Raw genomic sequence first — 22,231 nt, forward strand, 5'->3', positions numbered from 1 at the left:
TCTTACACAGGTTTAAATATGGGTTAAATGTGAGTTTCATTATTAGTTTATTCGTGTTTTTTTTTACACTGGGCAGCGGTTCTCAGTGTATCAGGGCAAACCTGATTAACGATATTAGTAAACTCCTTTTTCGGCCACTCTGAGCTCGGACTGCGCTGTGCCTAGACTGCGCCTGGTCTACGAAACTAGGGCCCAATATGTTGTGTTTTTGAGCATTATTAAAATGCTGCTTTATTTTAAATAAAGGTTTCATTAGATAGATAGATTAAATCTGGTGGTCTCCCTCAACTGCTGCTTGCTTAGCTAGGTTAAACTGGACCAGCCAGTCGCCTTTTGTGTAAACTGGATTTTGACCCCTTTGACCCTGTATTGTTCCACAGTCATGGAGGAAACATAAAGACATGAGTCCAGGTCTTTGGAGACCATGGCAACAAACTCGACTCATCTCATCTTTTAAATAACTCTTAAAAATCCACTTTTTGAAATGGATTTTCCTTTTATGTTTCACTGCCACTTTCACTGGGAGCGACACATTACTCACACTCATCCCCCTAAATACATCTTACACTTTGCACATACGTTTTAGTCAATAACATCCTGAGTGACTGTTCATGTCAGAGGACTATCCTCAATCACTGCAGTGGTCGAAACCTCTTTCTCAAGCGGTAAAAACCAAAACTTGAACATTGCCTTGACTCACTGTTGCCTAGGTGACAACAAAAGCAGCGGAGAGTGCAGTAAGGAAAGTGGGTTCATTGAAACAGCTGAGAAATACTTGAATAGTAAAGGTCAGTGACAATGTGTTGCGGGGTTGTTGCTGCAATTCTCCACCAAAGGACACATGAAATCATGCCCACTTTCCATTCACTGGGTTCCCATTCACTCGAATAGAAAAGCGCTATGCTACAGTTGCTCTTCTGTGGAACTGGACCACACCAGCCAACCTTCAATCCACATGTGTCAATAAAACTTGGTCATTCATAAAGGTACAAAACTTTATTCTAGGCATACTTGTCACTCTGGAGAGTTCAAGGTGACATTTTGCTTTTCTTATTCATGTATTAAACATTTTATCATTGTTATTTTTTTTGTACTTAAAAAAAAAAAAAAAAATTGCCTGCCATTGTATTTGTGATAAATCAGAGTAGATGAGATTCAACACTGCACCTGCTGCCTAATGCATCCCACCCATTGACAGGTGCCATTGTAGCGAGATAATCAATCACAGTCACTTCACCTTTAACCATTGGTTCAACATTGTGGCTGATTGATAAAGGTATGTCTTTGTTCAGCTGTAGCTTCAGATACATATCTCACAAACTAATGAACTGGTTGCCATTCATTTCACTGTGTTTATTGGCATACTGTAACTCTAGTGATGCAGAATCAATCCACTTGTGTTTGGTCCAAAATGAAGTATCTTAGAAAATAAGTATTCAGAGAGCTGGAGTCTCAGGAGTTTTTGTTTCTTTTTTTTCTTTTTAATTATTGATTTATATTTTTTTTTCATGAAACAAACAGGTCAAAGTATCCCTGTTTCATGGACTATCATTGTTTTTGCCTCTCAGACAAGATAATATTAAGGTCATTTTCATTTTCAGCCTCTGTCACTGCAGATCATCTCCTCAGATTGCGCTGACTGTATATATCCTGACGCCTGCAGGTTTGCTATCAGCAAAATCAAATATGTTTTGGATGTAATCACACAATCTCACATTACTTATTGCCATGCAAGCAACCAAGTGCCTATCAAAGAGAATATCTAGAGATTACTGGAAATGTGTTTGTACAAACTTTAAGAATTTCCACCATGCACACGGATGTGACCAAAACAAGTGCTGGAGAAAAGCAAAAGTTTGAATAGGCTGATTTTATTTGTATAGCCCGTTTTTACAAACACTTTGTCTCAAAGGGCTTTACATGGCATCGTAGCAACATCCTCTGTCCTAAGACCCTCACATCGACTGAGGAAAAACTCCATAGAAAACCCTTTTAACAGGGAAAAATCGGAGAAACCTCAGGGTGAGCAACAGAGGAGGGATCCCTCACCCAAGACGGACAGACGTGCAATAGATGTTGTTACAGACAAGAAAACAGTTTACAGTTTATGACACAGAATGTGCGAGATATGGAAATGTTAGCAAGAGTTGATAAAGGCAGCCTCTGGTGAGTGGGGGGGGGGGGGGGGGGGGGCAGGGAGAGCTGGCCAGCTCAATGGGAGGACTGGGTGGTAGACTGGTCCATGGAAAGGGAGGGCAGGCCGGTCTACATACATAATACAATACATAATAACAATAATTTATACGTTTTATTTCAGTTTCAATCTTAAAGGATCATAGGGCAGGATTTGTGAGAAAATACCGGAAAATACCCATGCGTTTTACGTTTTTTAAATAATAATGGGTGAGGAAGCGTTCAAAACCAAAAAGAATGAGCCCATCCGCGTATCTCTCGATTGCCCTGAACGGGGTCTGTGCTGCAAAATGCGCTGCAATTCAGGGGGTGAATTTCGCGCGCTGGCCGGCGGACCTGACGTCAGCGCGTCCACGACTGCCTTCGAATGGATCAATGGAATGGACATGAAGAGGGCAACCGCGGCAGAGCCACTGATATTGACCCCTTGCAGCTACGTCATAATTAGAACGTGACGCGAGAGGCGACACCATGACAGACGGCAGAAAGTGCTCAGTGATAATGTACTGTCTATGGGTGCCGTCCAACAATGTGGCTCGATCACTTCACACTACAACCTCACAGCATTATCACTTATTTTAAATAGAATATCCACTCATCCGTTGCAATATTCTGTTTGTTTTTTTGTTATTCGCCGTAGAATATCTCAGGTTTCTGTGCTTTTTCCACTGCTAAGGAGTTAACGTCAGTCAGTGCCACACTCCCCATACAGCAGCTGCTGCTGTCTTTGCTGCTGCTAACTACAGTTAACAGACCTGGAAAGTAAAACCTGGTCCGACCCGTGGGTGTTGAAGACCTGACCCGACGTCTGTCTAATTAGTGATCATTCTCTGATTAAAGCCGGCTGAAAAATAAAAGAAAACAGGAAGCCGTCTTCGTTGTAATCGCCGCGATCCGCCGGCGGCAACTACGTTGTGACGGTGCTATGTTTAATACGAGCGTTAGCTGTTGTTAGCCACAGCATGTAGCTCAGCTAGTTAGCTTCAACTGTGTTTACATCGACTATACACTGTAGATAAACTAACTTATAATGGCATCGATAACGTGTCTGTATATCTTCGCACTGGTCCTGTTGCTCATGTAACCCCGCTGCCAGTGGCCAGCCCCCGGTTCGTAGCTCTAGACCAGCAAGGAGTTGGTGCTTCAGACCAGTTTTAAGAACCAATAACCGGTTTTTAAGCGGTGGAAAAGCAAAGAACCGGTGCTAGTCAGGCTCTGGCTCCGAACCAGCACTGGAACCAGCTCAGTGGAAAAGGAGGGGAAACCCTACAACCCCGGTATGTCACAAAACTATAACGCGCCCATTCAATTACATTGACGTTCACTGTTCTTTTGCCGTCCATCATGGCGTCCGGAGCTATCGCGAGTGGAACGTGACGTCACGTGCAAGGGGTCAATAGTAACAGAGTGGCGACACTAAAACACTAAAAACACTAAAAGTTTGATATGTGGCTATTAAGAGATTTATCAATCAGTGGACGTATTCTGTTATCTAAAAGTGAAGGGTTATCCCGGCTGGTCTATACAGCTATGGTATTGGATGTTCCACCCAAAAAAATTAAACAGATTGACACGAAGATTTTCAACTTTATTTGGAAAAATAAACCCCACCAATTGAAACGAACAGTACTGTGTAACCCATACTGTCAAGGGGGCTTAAATGCACTGGATTTCAACACTTCTAACACAATTTTTAAAATAAATTGGCTAAAGAGATATTTGCAAGGAGTAAGTAAATTATGGTACATTATACCAGAGCTTATTTTCAAGAAGGTCGGGGGAATTAAATTTCTTTTAAACTGTAACTATAGTGTTGACAAACTTCCTGTCCATCTGACCAATTTCCACAAACAAGTTTTACTTTCTTGGATATCAGTTTATAAACATAACTTCTCGCCACACAAATGTCTGATTTGGAATAATCAAAATATTCGATATAAGAATAAATCTTTGTTTTTTAAGAGATGGTTTGACCAAAATCTAATGTTTTTGACACAGTTGTTGAATGAAAATGGACACTTGTACAGCTATTCTGAGTTCTTAAATAAGTATGTATTCCCAATTACACCGAAAGAGTTTGCCATAATATTTGACGCTATACCTGCGGGACTGTTGATGTTATTAAGAGGTGATAATGGACCACAGCGAAATGTTCATTTTGAAGAAAAATGTATGTTAGATGGTGTTGATTTAACAGATAAAAAATGCACCAATAGACATTTGAGGAAACGTTCCCAAGAAATTAATACCCCAGCAGCTAAATTGTTGTGGAACTTAAAATTTGCGGACACAGATATAAATTGGAACTCAGTATGGACTTCAAGTAACAAATACTGTGTCACAAACAAAATTAAGGAAGTTTCTTTTAAAATTATACACTCAATTTACCCTGTTAATCAGGCCATCTCTAAATTTAAAAATATTAATATCCACTGTACTTTTTGTGAACAGGAGGAGGAAAATATCTGTCATCTTTTTTTTGAATGTCGTTATACTCATTTGTTTTGGATAGAACTAGAAAACATGTTTGAATGTTTGACAGGCATCAAGATTAAACTAAAAGAAAAAGATATAATTGTTATGTATGATGAAAAAAACCTTAAGGGAAAGGAATTGTTTTTGTTGAATCTTTTTATTTTACAAGGAAAATATTATATCCATAAATGTAAATGGTCATCCAAAAAACCATATTTTTATGAGTTTAAAATAGAAATAAGATATTACATGCAGCTATTACAAAATATGAAAGACAGAAAAGCTATAAAAACCTTAGAATATTATAAATTATTGCAAACAACTATTTAATAATACCTATGATATATGTATTGTATTATATATATTACGTTATGTAGTAATGTGGTATGTGTGATATATGATGTATATATATATATATGTGTATATATATATATATATATATATATATATATATATATATATATATATATATATATATATATATATATATATATATATATATATATATATGTATGATATAGTATATATATTTTTTAATATATAATGATATAGTGTTGGTACCCCTTTCAGTGTATATATGTATATAACTTTTGTTTGTCTATTCATTGTATGTTTAATGTCTGAATATTTGTATGTTTGTATATATAATTGTTTAATAAAAAAAAAAAAAAACCAGCGGCAAAAAAAAAAAAAAAAAAGAGTGGCGACACTCCCCGTTATATCAATCGCTCTGAACCAAGGTGGATCCAAATTAGGCTACTGTCTGCCAGCAAACGACCCAGCACAAGCCCCCCCACCCCCCGCCGCCGCCGCCACTCTCTCTCCCCCTCCCTTCACACACGCACACAGCAGCAGGCAGGTCACTAACTTACACACCCTCTCCCTCATCACTACTGTCTTATTATTAGCCGTTAGCCGCAGCTAGCGGTTAAAAGCCGACGTTATAACTTTAACAACGTTATCAGGTAGGTGGACAAACGTCCTCTTTTGCCCGGACACGTCCACTTTTCACGTCCTGGCCGGCGTGTCCGCGACGCGTCCGTTTTTTGTTTTTTGTTTAATGAAATCATGAATATGTCTGGTGTTGATTGGTTTTCATGGGATCGCGGACCCTGACAGATGCGGTCCGACACCCGGACCCGGCGCGTTAATTCTCAGTACCGGCCCGTAGGCCTACATGTAGGAGCCTATACAGATCCATGCAGAGGAGCTCAGAGGAGCAGACAAGCAGCCTCCTGCTGCAGCACAGTGAAGAGGCAGGTGTGTGTGTGTGTGTGTGTCTGTCTGTCTGTCTGTGAGAGAGAGAGAGAGAGAGAGAGAGAGAGAGAGAGAGAACCTACAGTAAAATACCCCCCCCCCCCCCCAGATAGGAAAGACTGTAAAGAGTAAAGTAAACAGTGAAGAGTCTGTGCGCGCTCCCGTGCTGGTGGCTTCGCTGGTTGCTGTAGTTACGCGCAGCGGCCGTCGCGTCACTGGCCGTTCTCATTAATCCTGCCCTATGATCCTTTAAACTAATATGCATCTTGGTATGTGAGGTTACTCCTGACATTGTGAAAACTTTACACGTCCCTTCAATGTTAAACCAACACTAAGTAACTTTTCAACCTTCATAAAATATTTTCATAACTTTTGTGATGGTACATCGACTTACAACAAGTTGAATGACACCTCTGTCGTGGTCTGAGGGGGTCTGTATCTCTTTCTCTGGCACTAAGCAACTTTGAGGAGCATGGTAGGAACCCTGCTCTCACTTTACTTTCACTTTCACTTACGCGAGTCACAACAAAGAGGGAACAGGCAAAACGGCACTTTAGCAATGGATTATGTTTTTGTTTTCACTTTGAAATGATCCACTGGAAACAGAAACTTATGTCTTCTGTTAATTTTAATGCAGGATATTTACAGGGCTTCAAGCTAGTGCTCATGGGAAATGGAGTCTTCCTTCAGGCAAAACACTACCGCTTTGCCGCCAAACTCAACCAAAACTGAAAGTTCTTTAGTACTGCTTTAAAGGGATAGTTCAACATTTTGGCAAATTGGCCCATTGAACGTTACCAGACAGAGTTGTTTTAGAGGCAAATGCAGAGACTGCTTGATGAAAAACTGTCCCTGAAGGCAACACGCATCAGTGGTTTTGCATGAATTTACCTCTAAAACAACTCTGTCTGGTAACGTTGTGTTATTATCTCATAGCGTGGTGAATGTGCAGGTCACAACTTGTCCACCAGAGCGTTTTGGAGTTGTTGGATTGTGTATTTGATGAGTTTGATGAGGGAAACCAAGAAATCCCATTAGCCTCTGTAGTGTAGCTTTGAACAGCTCACGGCTCTGCTCCGCCGTTCTAAAAATAGCTTGCACCAACAATTAAAGGTAACGAACCTACTGCTATGACTATAGAGATTATGGCAATGGGTTAATTTGCCAAAATGTTGAACTATTCCTTTAAGTCAGCCATTGCCGCCTTCATAGTGTCTTCTTTCACTGACATATTCCCCTGATATATTTTTCAGACTCTCCTGATAGCTTCATGAAAATAAATTGTGACATAATGGTCATCGCTGTGTGAATTTGTATGCTTGAGTGGACAAGTCAGACACTGCTAAAAGTGACACGACATGATAAATTGTTTCCCTCTGTCTATTCGGAAAGATTTGCTCATTGGCTGTAGTGTTAGATAATGAGAAAGATGTTACTGGAATCTCCTTTCACTCCCAGATACAGTTTGCTTATTAATCCTGAGGAGACAACAGCACGGATAAACACACACTCACACACTGTGCAGACTTCAGCCCTAAGGTTAACATGTGATGCTCTGTAAATCCCTGTGGGAAAATAATGTTTAGTTCAGCACCCTGTAGGAGGTGAGAGGTCAGGGTCAGCCAGAGAGCAGCGGCTGATAGAGATTCACTTCTTGCATGAGCACATCTGAGAAAGGTGTGTGTACATGTGTGTGTGCGCGCTGAAACAAGAATTAGGACACAAGGAATACAACTCTGATGTTTATTTGGCTGTTTTGTCTCATAGGACAATGGGAAAGTTTTGATGTTCTATATATACAAGTAGATTCACACTGAGATACACTGAGAGCTTTAATGACTAATGTATAAAAATACAGAAACTGTGTCTCTGACGAATCCCCGCCGTGGGTGGGTGAGGCGCCATATGGAAAGTGTGAACTGAAGTTTCTCTTTGTCACTCCGGGTTCTAGACATGCACTAATCATTCTCTAAAATATTTTAGTGATAGAAAGTGGCGTTTTCTTTCAGAAGCCAAAGGAAGCCAGATTCAGCTCTGCTTTGGTCTTGACCCACTTTCCCATTTAACTGTGGTCAGATATCATGCAGTGATTATTGCTTTCCGTGCAGAATCACCGTGATGTAGGGAGGTTGATACAAATTTTGAAATTTGAAGTGCACTCAGGACCAAACAGCCTTTGCCTGATAGAACACGTTAAGTGTAATCATGGGGTAGGAGCCAGCTGAAAATCCTCATGCCAACTGCTGCAGTTTGTGTGGCAGTGAGTCTCAACACAGGGAAGGCTGAACATGTGGACATGATACGCAAACTTTAACATTCAGTGATTTACAATTAGTTATAATTCACAGGTCTTCGTTAATAAATGTGCCTAAGAATTGGTATGCTTTAAAGTTTTCTCCAGCATGTCAGAAATCCAGTGATAATTGCTCAGTACTGCAAACCTGAGCTGCTTCACCATACTGTTAATGGTGCCAGTTTGCCAAGATGCAAATGAATATTGGCTGAAATAGGGATGCATTTATATCCCCTTATTATTAAAACAACCCAAAAAATCAGGTCTGCCTGTGGAGGAACAGTTGGTGTATTGATAAAATGGGAGCAGACATAGTTATTGAGCATTTGAGAAAATATCCACCAAATCCTCAGTCACCTGCCATTTATCTTAATGATTATCCACATAACAGTAGTGGAGAGACCTGTTTTTGCTTTTTATTTGCTTGCTATTTTGCAGATTTTCTCCAAATTCAGTTTTAATTGGTGACATGTATATAAATGGCAGCTTGCCTAATGCCTTTTAAATAAACATTACACAGCTGTTCTGCTCTAACGCAGACATATGTCCTATGTTGAAACACAACTATACATTTAGATTTGTTTTAGGTTTTCATAAAATAATTGTGCATTAAAAATACGAATGAATAAAAATGACTTTGACAGATTGTAGAGATTGCAGCACCCCCACAGTGGATGAAATATAATTTTATGATAGGCTGCTGATTTACTCGGGGCGCTCTTTGAAGCGCATGCAGTTCTCTCTCAGCGACGACATGAGGTTGCACCTCTATTAAAAGCAAATTTAACATGCTTTATAGGAAATTGGGGCCAGACAAAATCAATCTGATGACTCCACAGACACATTCACACAAACACTTTGCGTGCACAGACATTTTATAGGAAGGGACAGGAGCACACAGCCCAATACTGTGGGCAATTTATGGCGTAAACAGAATAAAGATGCATGGACAAAAGGAACATTTGTTTTTTGTTTTTTAATGTCCAACCATTGGACAGCCATTTGAAATGATGGACAGGGCAGGGGGACAGCATTTTCTAAACAGTGCCCCTTGTGCTGCTCTGTTTGCTGTCAGTCTGTCCTCTCAGCGTGTTGGCTGCCTTCTCTCCTACATCTCTCTCCTCACTGGCTGCCATCCCTCCCTGACCCTCTCTGCTTCAGCTGCCACAGCGGCTCTGGTTGTAGCCTGGAAATATTGGAAACAAATTAATTGGACAGCTAATCACAGTAGTGGGACCGTTCAGCCTCCCCACATGTATTTTCCAAACTTTTCTCTATGTACTCTTGTTATGCTAATGCCTCTGGTCCAGACTTTCTTCGCAACTTCCTCAGGACGAGCCCTTTCCTTTCCGGTCTCGGAGAACACTGCTTAATATTCATCTGGATTGAGGGGCCGCAAACACCAAGTGTCAGTGTTAAAGAGTTAACATTAACATTATCCACTCAGCACAGGCGGTCGATACTGACTAGCAGCGATGCCAACCGTCGTCTCCGTGGGGAAAAGCCAACAACACTCTTTCCTCCCACGCATGATCATGTTTTGATTCAGCGTGTCCGCGGAGAGGAGGAGGAGCTGTGCACAGACGGGCCCGTTGTCAATGCTTGTAAGAGAGAGGGCCCAGCGAATCAATACGCTGCGCATAGCTCGACAATAACACAAGATTTTGCCCATTTGAAATAGTTTTAAAAAATGTGAAATCAATACATAGTGGTCAGTGTCGATATTGTGGAGGGCTGCCTCAAATAAACCAACCAGCGGGTCATACCTGTAATGCCTGGCGCTCCTTCACATGTTTGATTTATTTTTATTTTGTTTTACTTTATTTAGACAGATATTCAGCTACCGTCTCTTTATCCTGTTCTTCTTTCACTGCAACATTTTTTTTTCTGAGCTCCTGGTTGTTAGCAACTGAGCATCTTGACTTCGAGTCATGTGTGTTCTTCACATTTGACTTTTGACTATTTTCATGATAACTGTGAGATGGGGCACCGGTTTCCAACAAATATGTTAATTCCTGATGAGGGGGTGGCTGAGACACATCTTCCCTAAGGCCCAAGTAGCAACAGGAGCAGATAAATTGTAGATTTTAGCAATGAGGTTTTTTACAAAGTGCTTTTCAATAAATTGATGTATATTCCAGCATCAGGGGAGACATAGGCCAAAATAACCATATTATAATCACGGTAATTCAATTGAGTCCAATTCAGTTGAAGTCAATTCAGTTTTTACTTAAAGGGACAGTTCAACATTTTGGCAAATTGGCCCATTGCAATAATCCCTATAGGTTTGTTACCTTTAATTGTCAGTGCAAGCTATTTTTGGAACAGCAGAGCAGAGCCGCAAGCCACTCAGAGCTAAGGAGGCTAATGGGATTTCTTGGTTTCCCTCATCAAACTCATCAAATACACAATCCAACAACTCCAAAACACTCTGGTGGACAAGTTGTGACCTGCATATTCACCACGCTATGAGATAATAATGTAACGTTACAAGACAGAGTTGTTTTCAAGGCAAATGCAGAGACTGATTACCAAAAAACTGCCTCCGACGGGAACACGCATCCGCAGTTTTGCATGAATTTACCTTGAAAACAACTCTGTCTCGTAATGTTCCGTTATTATCTCATAGCGTGGTGAATGTGCAGGTCACAACTTGTCCACCAGAGCGTTTTGGAGTTGTTGGATTGTGTATTTGATGAGTTTGATGAGGGAAACCAAGAAATCCCATTATCCTCTGTACTGTAGCTTAGCTCTGAGTGGCTTGCGGCTCTGCTTTGCTGTTCAAAAATAGCTTGCACCGACAATTAAAGGTAACAAACCTACTCCTAAAACTATAGGGATTATGGCAATGGGCCAATTTGCCAAAATGTTGAACTATCCCTTTAAAATGTAAAAAGTCACCATAAACATGATCTCAATGGTTCAATCAAAACATAGACAAGCAGTTACAAATTACACGTAATGATATTATCACAATGATACAATAAAACTACCAAAAATAGGCAACAACATTGTCGAATTGTACCAAGATTGAGAAAATAAACAAGATTTTTAGCCTAGATTTAAAGTTGCCAATAAAAATTAGAAACAAAAACTCTAAAATGATCTCCTTGCAGCGTAGGCGCAACATCATGGTTCTTCATATCCACTGAGGGGCCAGTCAGCTGCAAGACTATTATCAGGCACGTTCTCGTCCTGGCACACATCCATTTGCATACATGCACAACTCATTTATGTCATGGCAACGTTCAGGCCACAAGGGGGGAAAAAAAGCAAAAAAAAAACATACACAACCAGAAATCTAATACGATACCCTTTGACCAGCCACCCTCAACAAACATCAGCATATATACATTTATAATAAAATCAATACACCGCCTTCCACACATCAGCAGGAAGTGTTGCACGTTAAGCCACTCTACTTGGCTCTTGTCTCGTCTCTCTGAGAACACAGATTTAAACAGGACTCTGTGTATTTCACAGTGTTGTTATTATAATTAGCAATATTACAACAAAAATATTCCAACGTGTCATAACCTGACAGTTTGTATTGAGCACATCTGAAACTTTATTTATTCCACAAACAGAGGTTCTGCCTCGGCCTCTAGCACCACAGCAGAATAGAAGCTCTGCTGACACACTTGCTGTATGCTTTTGTCATTCAGGAAGGGTAAATGGGGATTAAGCTGACATCCAATAAATTATTCATAGAGATTTTGTCTTACAAACAAGGCTGATGAAACTAAAACAAGTTAAAGCACTGGTGACACTCTATTCATACACTTTTGGTTGATCATCCTCAAATGTTAAAATAGAGATGTGTCCTTGTTACTTTGAAATGGAAATGCTGAAATGATAACTTGGACAGATGTGTCAAGGTTAGCAAAAAAAAAAAAAAGAAACAAAAAAATAAGATGAAATAACATTTTATTTATTCAGGAAACCTAATGAGTGTGAGACATCCTGGAAAAAAAACAAAAAAAAGAACATCGCCACTATACAGTACACAACCATCACCTGAATCTTCAGATGTTTTCATATCTGGAGACATCACAGACATCTTCAGATGTTGGTTTCCAACATGAGCACTGTCTGAATGTGAGCGACACACCGCACCAGACGCTAATCATTTCAGATGCTGATGTGACTGCCCATAAAGGCGGTCACATTACAATGCTAATATCTGTGGACGATAAAATGAAGCTGTCAATTTATAAAATAATACATGTATAAATGTTGTTGTTCCTGTTTTTTTCCCCAAATATCACATCAATACAAGTCAATTTCTTTGTTGAAAAGATATGTATTATGTACCATCACCAATCCATTCAAAGTCTGCTAAGACTTAATTATGACCAAATGAACTATAAAATAAGAAAAAGAGATAGATAACAGAATCATTGGAGGACCAATGGACCAAATGAAACACTTCCAATCATAAATAAATGAATATAGATCAAAATAATAATATTAATACATTGTTTTTTAACACAGTCAAATGATTTGAAGCTTTCTAATGAAGCTCAGTAATATAACTAATACAAACCTTTAAGATGCAGTGCATGAAGTGCAGTCTGTGAGGATGTGTCATTCCATGTGTTAATCTCCTGACAGGACACACATGTACGAGTGTTTGCTAGTGAAATGGTCTGTAGTGAGTCGGACTTTAAAGGCAAAATGCTGGCATTTACATCCAGAGTCAGACCAGACCACAGCCACGATGACACGCTGTAACTGAAGTGATCAAACGTAATGTGGGATTTCTCTGACTGGCCTCATATCATATCAGCTTTGGTCTCTGGTGTTTGGATTGTTTCTGTGTAGTAGAGAGAAACTGTGGACAAAATCCACAGTCTTGACTTCAATCACGAGTTTCCTTTTTAGTACAAGTTTCACTTTTATGTTTTGGCCGCAATTGGTCTCTCTGCTGAGCCGTGGTGAGGGGATGGAAGCTTTAGCTGAATGACATGGTTTTTAAAGCAGGGCTACGACACTGGACATGGTTAGATTGGAGTTAGGGTTGGAGTCAACGATCTCTTGGATCTTTCCACTGCCAATTCATGTATTGAAGCAAACTTGAACATTGGGATAGCAAAACTTTTCCTCAGTTTTTTTTTTTTTTTATTATTATTAGAATTTAAATTATTATTTTATGCCAGAGGTGTGGCAAAATTCAAATGTAAATGAGGTCATGATCTGATGTATTTTTAATTCAAACTTTAAAATGTTGTGAGTCTTCACTAATTGGTGATTGGCTGAGCTGACGTCCTTGGAAGTCTTGGGAGGTAAAATATTTCACGTGGAATGTTGTCACAATTAAAATTCACATTATCACAAAAAAGGACATCAACTCTCGTTTCAAAACAATCAGATCAAAGAGAGAAGTGAGAGAAAAGTGTATTTGACACAAACATCATTAACATATTGATGGGAAAGTAAATGAGGACAGTCCTTCATTTACATAATGAAGTTAAAATATAGTCAAGGAATCATTTATGGAGCCACACCGTTAACATTTGTGTCTGGATTTGCTAGGTATGAGGGTTTCAGTTAGTTTCTTATTAGTGTGTGTGGATTTGTTTAAATAAATTAACAATAATCAACATAAAATCAACAAAATTAATACTTGTTACAGCTGACTGACAGGAGAGAAAGCTGGATGTTATCTCATGTAAAAAATCTGAAAAATACTTGTACTTATTCATATAATTTCAGTTGTTCATGTTAGTAGGATTTCCAAAATATCCAAAACATATTTTACACACACACACATTGGGTTCATCAACACATACGGACTTTGTGCCACCGACCATATTGCATCTGCCGTGACACTTTACACATGGAGAGAAATCAAATCTTATCTGACTCAGTATGACACCCAGCTCTCCATTCAAACCAGGGATCCCTCACCTAGGCCACTGTGCTGTTTGTCACACAGTGGAACTCTCCAGAGTGTGGCTGCCATAAGCCCAAAAGGGCACATGTGCCTCCGTCAATCATCCTCCAAGGGCCATCAGAACCAAATTCAAGTCACTATCTCTGCCTTCAGAGTGACCAGCTACTTGAGATCAATCATACAACCCGACGCTTCTTCATGCGTACGCACGAAACAGGGCCTGAAAGATGTGTACGCCACTGCCCACAAAGGTTAGGATCTTTAAAAACACATATGACAGGACAATGTGTGCACCTGTACAGCAAGTTGCCCGTAAACATTTTGGTGACAGGGGAAACCTGGTTTTCAGATGGTGGTGAAGGTGGTTTATTAAAGACAGATTACAGATATTAAATGTGAGATCCTTCTTATATTTAATTGAACATGTAGACATATTTGATTAAATGTTCTGATATCAGCATTTGCAATTTAATTTAATATATTTTGTGTGTAAAATACAGCTGTGTTCTCAAGCACAGAGTGCACTGGAGACACCATGTAAATCAATACATTGTATTCACACACCATTTTCCTAATTCTAAATGTTACCCTGGGGTGTGGGAGGGGCTTCCACTGATTGTTGCAATCAGTTTGGTGAAGTGAATGAATCAGCCTGATGGCTGTGAATGTATAAATACTGTGATCATGATGGAGGCTCTGGTGCTGCCTGAAGAATGGTTGAACATAGGGTCAGAGGGAAGTGCGTAAAGATGAATGGATATAAGACCATTTCATTGGAGCCGTGCTGTTGATCTATGTACTGATCTGGATTCAGTGTCAGACAGACCAACAGCACCATCCTAGGATGAATACAGGTTCTTACCAATCTGGGTTTTAAAGGGGAACTTTGCAAGTTTGGTCATTTTCCTGCTGTTTTGCTAACCCTCCTCTCGGCCATGTGCATGTGTTTTCAACAAAGCCGGCGAGACAGCAATCCATGGAGCGGTGGATAAAGTTATTTATCATATACGCGTTATGACATGTATATTTGTGTAGTCTTATCTTTCATAAACAAGAGATTATGGGTTGCAGGGCGCGTTTGTGTCGCAGTGCCGCAGAAACGACAGCTGGGACACCGGGGCGACGGAGCTGATCTTACAAGATTGGTTTTCAGCCAAGAGACGTTAGGTGGAAGGCACAGAGCCTCCAAGTCCTTTATTAAACCATCACAATTACTCCAAAGCTGTTTAATTAAGGTAAAAATGTAGAATAGTTCAGCTAAAACCCTGCATAGTTCCTCTTTAAGGAAACCACCTTATGAATTAGTAGACAGGCTCAGTATAGTATGTTTGAAAACTGTTGATGTTTGATTCTGTGTCAATAGGTCAATATCCAAAGGCAGTTTGCTCCAATGTCCAGTTTTCTCAAGTGTACAGTAATCAGTGCAATTGACATCACTCAACTTGTGATGAGGGCTCCATCTTTCAGTAAATAGAAACCACACACATGAAATAAATGTCTTAGACATATGTGACTGTAACTTGGTCCTGACAAATGTGGTAGTGGCTCAGCTCAGAGGGCTTGGTAATTCTAATATAAGTCTAATTATATTTACACTGAGGAGATGTGTGGAAACACCATCCATGCTAGTGTACTCTCACCTCTAACCCCAACCATCCAAAAACACTCTCCCAGATCGTCAAGGTGTTTGTCGTTCTGCACAGTATGGCACAGAGGATCAGCTCCCGGCCTCTCTACACAAGTCTCCCCTCACAATATTTTCTTTCGGTGGTGACCCCACTGCTGGGGCCACCAAACAGAAACTATTTCTCTGCTGACCTCCACTTCACCCACAGGCACCTCGATCTGTGATGGAGAAGTTCCTCTTCTTCCCTTTCTTATCGCTCGTTTCCATGATTCATTGTAAAGAACTGTTGATCAACAGGATCATTTATATGCATCAGCACTCTGGGGGTGCTCTGCATTGACTATTTGTGGTAAAAGTGGGCATAATCAAGGGCATAATACTGTAGGCTATGCGGTGGATCCTTGGTGAAATTTCCAATTTGACTGTGATTTATTAAGGGAGCATTTCTTGCAGGTGTGCATCTGCACTGTCTTTTAAATAGGACATATTATGGAAATATCACTCTATAAAGGTATTCAGAAAAGAAAATTGATTTTGAGCCCACAATGGGTCTTAAAATTAGTGTAATCACTCATCTATCAGACGACGTAGGCCAAACTTTGTGCAAAATTCTATTCTCAAGTAAATACGGGTTGAAAGTGGGGTAGTTTTTTTTCGCATTGGATAATGCAGGCGCACAAATTATGTATAATAAACACGTTGCTCACGATTCATCAGCCAATGATATTGGATCTGTCATCCGTCAATCAAACGTCTGAGAAAAACGCAGGGTACGATGGAGGAGACTCGTCCACCACCGACACAAACTCTCCTCCGTCCCTACTCCACTCTCCTCCAGATCCATGCGGTCCATCACTTAGCCTCGTTAGCTAAGTTAGCAAGCTATAACATAGCAAGCCTACTAGCTAACAGTTAGCTACGTTAGCTAAACACACTCACACACATACACCGAGCTCGGTCCCGCCCCAAACATTGAATATCCCGCCTGCTCACTAACGACCAATCAAATTTGTTTTCCTTACTCGGGTAAACTCGTGGAAACTCGTTGAAGGAGGCACGACAAACAGGACAAACGGCCATTTCTGTTTGTCTTGCCTTTTGTCTTGCCCCCAAAGTGTGAGAATTGACAAAAAAAAAAATGTAATGTGCAGGCTCCCTGATTGAAATCCATGTGGTTTTACCAGCTGTTCCCTCAGTTGTCTTCCAGTGATATAACTAGCATTCAAATATGCATAATACCACCCCTACCTGGTAGAAGGGGTGGGGCGGGGCAAGCAGTGGCTCATTTGCATTTAAAGGGACAGGCACTGAAACCAGCCGTTCTGAACAGGGCTGTTTTGAGAGGATGACAACAGCTGTGATGTTTGATCCTTGAGGTATTTTGACCACAGCATGTCACAGACATGTCTTTAAGACACCTGGGAACTATTTCAATTTGTGGAAAGCGGGCATAATATGTCTCCTTTAAATCCAATTTATGTCTTACGTACGTTGCTTTCAGGTTTTCATAGTACAGGTTTTATAAGTGAGTCTCCTGGTCTGTGGTTCCTTGACGATGGAACAAGCTACTGAATCTACAAGCTACTCGGAGCAGGGCATCGCTCTCTATCTTCAAGAGTCTCTTGAAGATTCATCTCTTCAGAGAGCACCTGCTCACCTCACACCTCTAACAACCCAACGAGCATAACTAGCACTTATGCTGCACTTCTTCAACTGATCTCCTTCACTTATTAAATAGACGTAGTACTTTGTACCGACACCAAGGTCTCCCACTGCACTGAGGCTGTACTGATGTACCCACACTGAACAGTTGCTTTGGATAAAAATCGCTAAATGTAAATTTTCTTAAAGGAGCTCACACATCTTTGTTTTTATTTTATTTTATTTTATTTATTGTGTTATAGAACATTCTGTGTGGTGCACAGATGGACAAGCATGTTCTTGCACATAGGGATATGATATTTACAATGAAAACTATATTAAATCCAGCTGCTTATTAAAAGGACAAAAAGACTGAAAGTATGTAATTTAATTCAACAGAGCTTTAACTGTACATCCAATATGGAAATAATGTACACAACACATATTCTAAATGCCATTTATGTTATTTTTACATCACTGTTGTGATTTGAGCCTGCAGAAAATCTATTGACACATCATGCATTGACTACCCTGTAATATAAAATATTGATAACACTGGTACCAAACCAGTCACTAGAGGGAATTGTGATCATTACAGAAAATCTAATGAATAATGAGTTATGTAACTCGAGAATATTTTAGTATTACTATTATTATCAGCTCCTTTGGCATGTTTGATATTGCGGTATCAGGCTCACTGTGGACATCCATCCATGTTGGTTTTCACAGAACAAACGTGAAGGAGGCGTCCCCGTGGATGTTTTAAATTTAATGGAACCAGCTCTTTGATCTTCTTATTAGAGACTTTCAGTGACTCTCGTGAGTGATCTATAAAGGAAGAAAGGGCATAACAAAGGCTGCGATCCATGCAGGCAAGGTTTACACTCCTCATTGTTACCATCTGCCTTCACCTTGGAGAAGCACTCTCAAAGGACTTGGTAATATCTGTCCTGTACAAAGTGCTCTGTATTATAGATCTTTCATTTTCTCGTTCAGAGGCAATTTACCCTGAACTACTTTAAAATTGCAGTTTAAAGTTTAACACTCAGAAAGCAGAGGATTTTTCTTTTTTGACGTCATCTACATGATATAACTTGTATTATTTGTTTCCTGAAAACTGTCTTTTATCTACATGAAATGCTTCAGAACATTTTTTTTCAGAGATAGTGCTACAGATGAGCATGATGAATTCATATTTCACAGACCTTGGTTACTGCAAAATTTTTATCTTGTTACCACCTCTTCTCTTGCACTGTGGATACTTTAGGTGTCTGCCTCAGAGGAGCTTTGTCCAACGGTTCATTTAGAAGAGAGTTTGATTAAGCAGCCTGCCTTGAGAAAAAAAAAAAAGACTGGTAGCCATAAAATTGTCTGACTGCAAAGAAATCAATATAATTTTGCAGCTCTGGTTTATACAGCGGAAAGTGCACACAACACAACTCAGCCTGCTTTGAGAATGCGTTTTCAATCAATGGACTACTGGCGCAGAAATCCTCTTTGAAGTGGTGCTGCATTCAAACAGGTGAAACCACCTCATCTCATTCAGGGGCTATTTGTTTCAAGGGAGGTCTTTAGACTAATGGAGTGCTCTTATTATCGCAACTTAATAAGATGTACTGTGACAATGTGTTCACAGGTTCAGAGCGCGGTTCCGCAGCCTGGCTCAGGATAGAATTGTCTGAGCCTAATTTTAGCCCTGAACAAGGAAGCATGTAAGAGACTTGTTCAGAGGAACCAGACAGCTCGGTGGAGATTGCAGTTGAATTCATACTCCGATATTTCTGAGCACACAGTCCACTTGGAAATGGGGCAGGATCTGAAAAAATACATTTATCACTCACACATTATAGGTGAGTGTGTCAGAGGCTGTGACAGCAATCGGTTTCTACCTCCATTCCCGTCATGACACACTGCATGGCAGCTTGAGAATCTGGACTTTCATCCGCGACAACATGTCTATAAATATGAACAAGCTATAAGCTATAAACAACTCATATTAGAATTAACCTCTCACTTTACTTTAGATACATTCAACATCTTGTGATTATCATGTGTTCCAGCTTATTTATCATACAATCATACATAACTACACACCATTAAAGGGACATTGTGTAACTTCTCCTGTTATCTATTCACGAAAATTGATTATTTTGTTCAAAAGTCTGTTTTTCATTGATCAGTAATCCCCCCCATCAGCAAACTGAAGTGTTCCTTTCAGCTCTGAATGAGCCGTTCATATCATTCATATCCACATGGAGCGGGTAAGCTCGGTGCTGGCTGCCATGTGGTGTCTCCATGTTTTTACGTTCAGTGGCAGCGTGACGGTAGGAAACCACGGAAACTCAGCGGAGACACCGGAGCTGTCGGCTCAGGTCGAGGTGGCGTCTGGGAAAAGTCACCGCGGTAACGCAGTGAGGAGGAATGGAGCGTTACACTGGTGCTGCATTCACCTGCAGTTGGGCAGACGGCCGTCGCTAACAAACCAGATGTCATTTTAGTCACAGAAGTCGAGAAAAAGCCGGTAAAACATGGGTCAGGTAAACAATACGACATCGCCATGACAACATATTGTCACGTGTATTGTTTTGCCTCGTGCTGACGGACCACTTGTTTACATAGAGGCTTGTTTATGCTGTTACGTGCAGCGGCTGTCGTCCGTCTGCCGTCTGCCCAATTTCACGTGAATGCAGCATGAAAAATACGATTGAGTTGTTTGCGATCTACAACCACAATGCTAGATGGAAGTAATTCCTACACAATGTACCTTTAAATATCCCCTGAGAGACTTTTGTGATGTGAAAGTTAAATATGTTTACACAAAACTTTACCCAGCAGCTCAGCTGTGGCTGTGGCTGTTACTGCAGCATGACAGTGTGCCACATGGCTTCTGTTGGAGCCTGCAGATGGAGCAGATACCTGCTGTGAACGGCACAGTAAAGAAAAGTCTCTCTATCTGATAACTGTCAGAGCTGAATAACTCATTTAATCTAATGCTTACCACCCAAGCAGATTATTTATTTGAAAGGCATGATTACGTCGGTTGTCAAACTAATTTACAATAATAGTCAAAAAATGAGCCAAATATGAATTGACGTTTGTGTGATTTTATGTTTTTTTTGGGGTTCGGATGTGCATGACTTTGCAAAATAATGTCACCAAAAATACAACAAAAGTGCTGGCAGGCGGTGGACTCACCAAGACACACTTATTCTTGACACTTAAGGTTTTATGGTTCTCTCCTCCCACCTGAGAGAAACACCTTCAGACAGAAATAGCAGCACTGTTCTCAAAAAACTGTCACCAGCTATTTCTGTTCTATGGTAGATTCACTGTAATAATAGTTTTTAAAGTAAGTTGGACAAAGAAAAACGCAACCTCCCCTTTAAGAAGTTTGAAAAACCATTAGCACCTCTTACAAACTCTGTCATTACACACTCAGCTTCCACCTGCTGGTTGGAGAAGAAAGAAAGTAAAGTAGACCTTTAACTGGTGGGTGGGTGAGTGGGTGGGTGCAGAGGGGAGGGGGTGGAGCAGCAGCAGAATCAGGCTATAAACACAACCTTGATGTATTACCGCCATTTAAGTTGATATGACAAACTGGTAGCACTTACAGAGCAACATGATTGTTCGCTCGGAGTTGTGTGTCGGGCCCACCTGATGAATTTTTTGGTCTGCACCAACTCCTGAGGGAAACATTTGGACCTTCTAAATGCCGACCGTGTTGAGCGAGCGAGCCAGCGTCTACCTGTGTGTCTCTGCTCTCTCTCTCTCTCCCTCTCTCCAGTGACTGAACTAGGATGAGTTATGTAGAAGACCCGGCAGCCACAGTTAACTGCCAGCGGCCCACATTTACATTCAACATCGGTTCCACGTTGTCAGCTGATGCATTGCTGCTATAAAAATATTGATTGTGGCCTCTTTAAAGAAAACAGGGGGTTTGTAGTAGCTGTGTTGTTGTTCCCACAGTGGTGTTTAAGATGTAGCCTAAAAAAAATAGATGGGTAAATTAGTTATTTATTTTTGAAATATGCAGTTATGCCTTTTCAAAGTGTTGATTTTTGACTGTTTTCTTGGAATAAAAATCGACATTGCACCTCCTCAGGTCCTCGCCAACACACAAGCCGAGTCTGAAATCCATTGAATGAGTAAGAAAATGTGAAGAAAAATGAAATGCAGACAGATAAACAGGCACATTCCTCCCATTTATAGGCAGATGTATACTCTCAATCAGGAGTAAACAAAATATGTTGAGTCGACTTCACTTTTCTATATTATGAAAAATGAACATCAGGAAGTAAAGATGCAAATGATTCAACCGTGAAATGAATGGTGTTTACAGTCTAGATATATTGATGATTTACCGTCTACCGTCCTTTGAAAACAACTATACGAGATGTATTTATTCTATATATTCATTGTTGCTCTGCTCACTGAAACACTTTTTCCAGCCATGGCTATACAGACTTGCAATAATTACTTCCTTAACGCTGTGGGAGTTGGAAGAAGCAGAATAAAGGAAAATGCAGATTCTGCCTGTGCCTTTGTTAGCCTTCCCTGCCTGCTAATTGCCCATGTCAAACCTACTTTTTTTTTTCTCTTCCTCTTCTTTTTTCTCATTTTCCTTCACAGTACCGCCAAAAATCATCAACCTGTCAAAAGACATAGACGTGAATGAAGGCTCCAACGTCACCCTGATGTGCCAGGCCAACGGGAAACCAGAGCCCTCCATCAGCTGGAAGCTCGTCTCAGGTAACTGGTCTGACATGAATTACCTCAACAGCAGCTCTTTCTCTGCTATATTCATAGTTTCCTCTTAAAGGGGTAGTTCACCCAAAATTGAAATTTCACT

General features: G+C 40.3%; 1 protein-coding gene across 2 annotated transcripts in view; it reads left to right on the forward strand.

Annotated features, from left to right (window-relative positions):
• ntm (neurotrimin) overlaps window positions 1-22,231 on the forward strand; it is a gene marked incomplete at both ends in the record, with an annotated part of 489,430 nt that overhangs the window by 433,441 nt on the left and 33,758 nt on the right. For both annotated transcript variants that reach the window (XM_083986301.1, XM_083986300.1), the window contains one exon: window positions 22,012-22,131. In XM_083986301.1, the coding sequence (XP_083842427.1) occupies window positions 22,012-22,131 (120 nt within the window). The remainder of the gene's footprint in view (window positions 1-22,011; window positions 22,132-22,231) is intronic.

The sequence above is a fragment of the Trachurus trachurus genome (genome assembly GCF_905171665.1).
Source record: "Trachurus trachurus genome assembly, chromosome: 14".
NCBI lineage: Eukaryota > Metazoa > Chordata > Actinopteri > Carangiformes > Carangidae > Trachurus > Trachurus trachurus.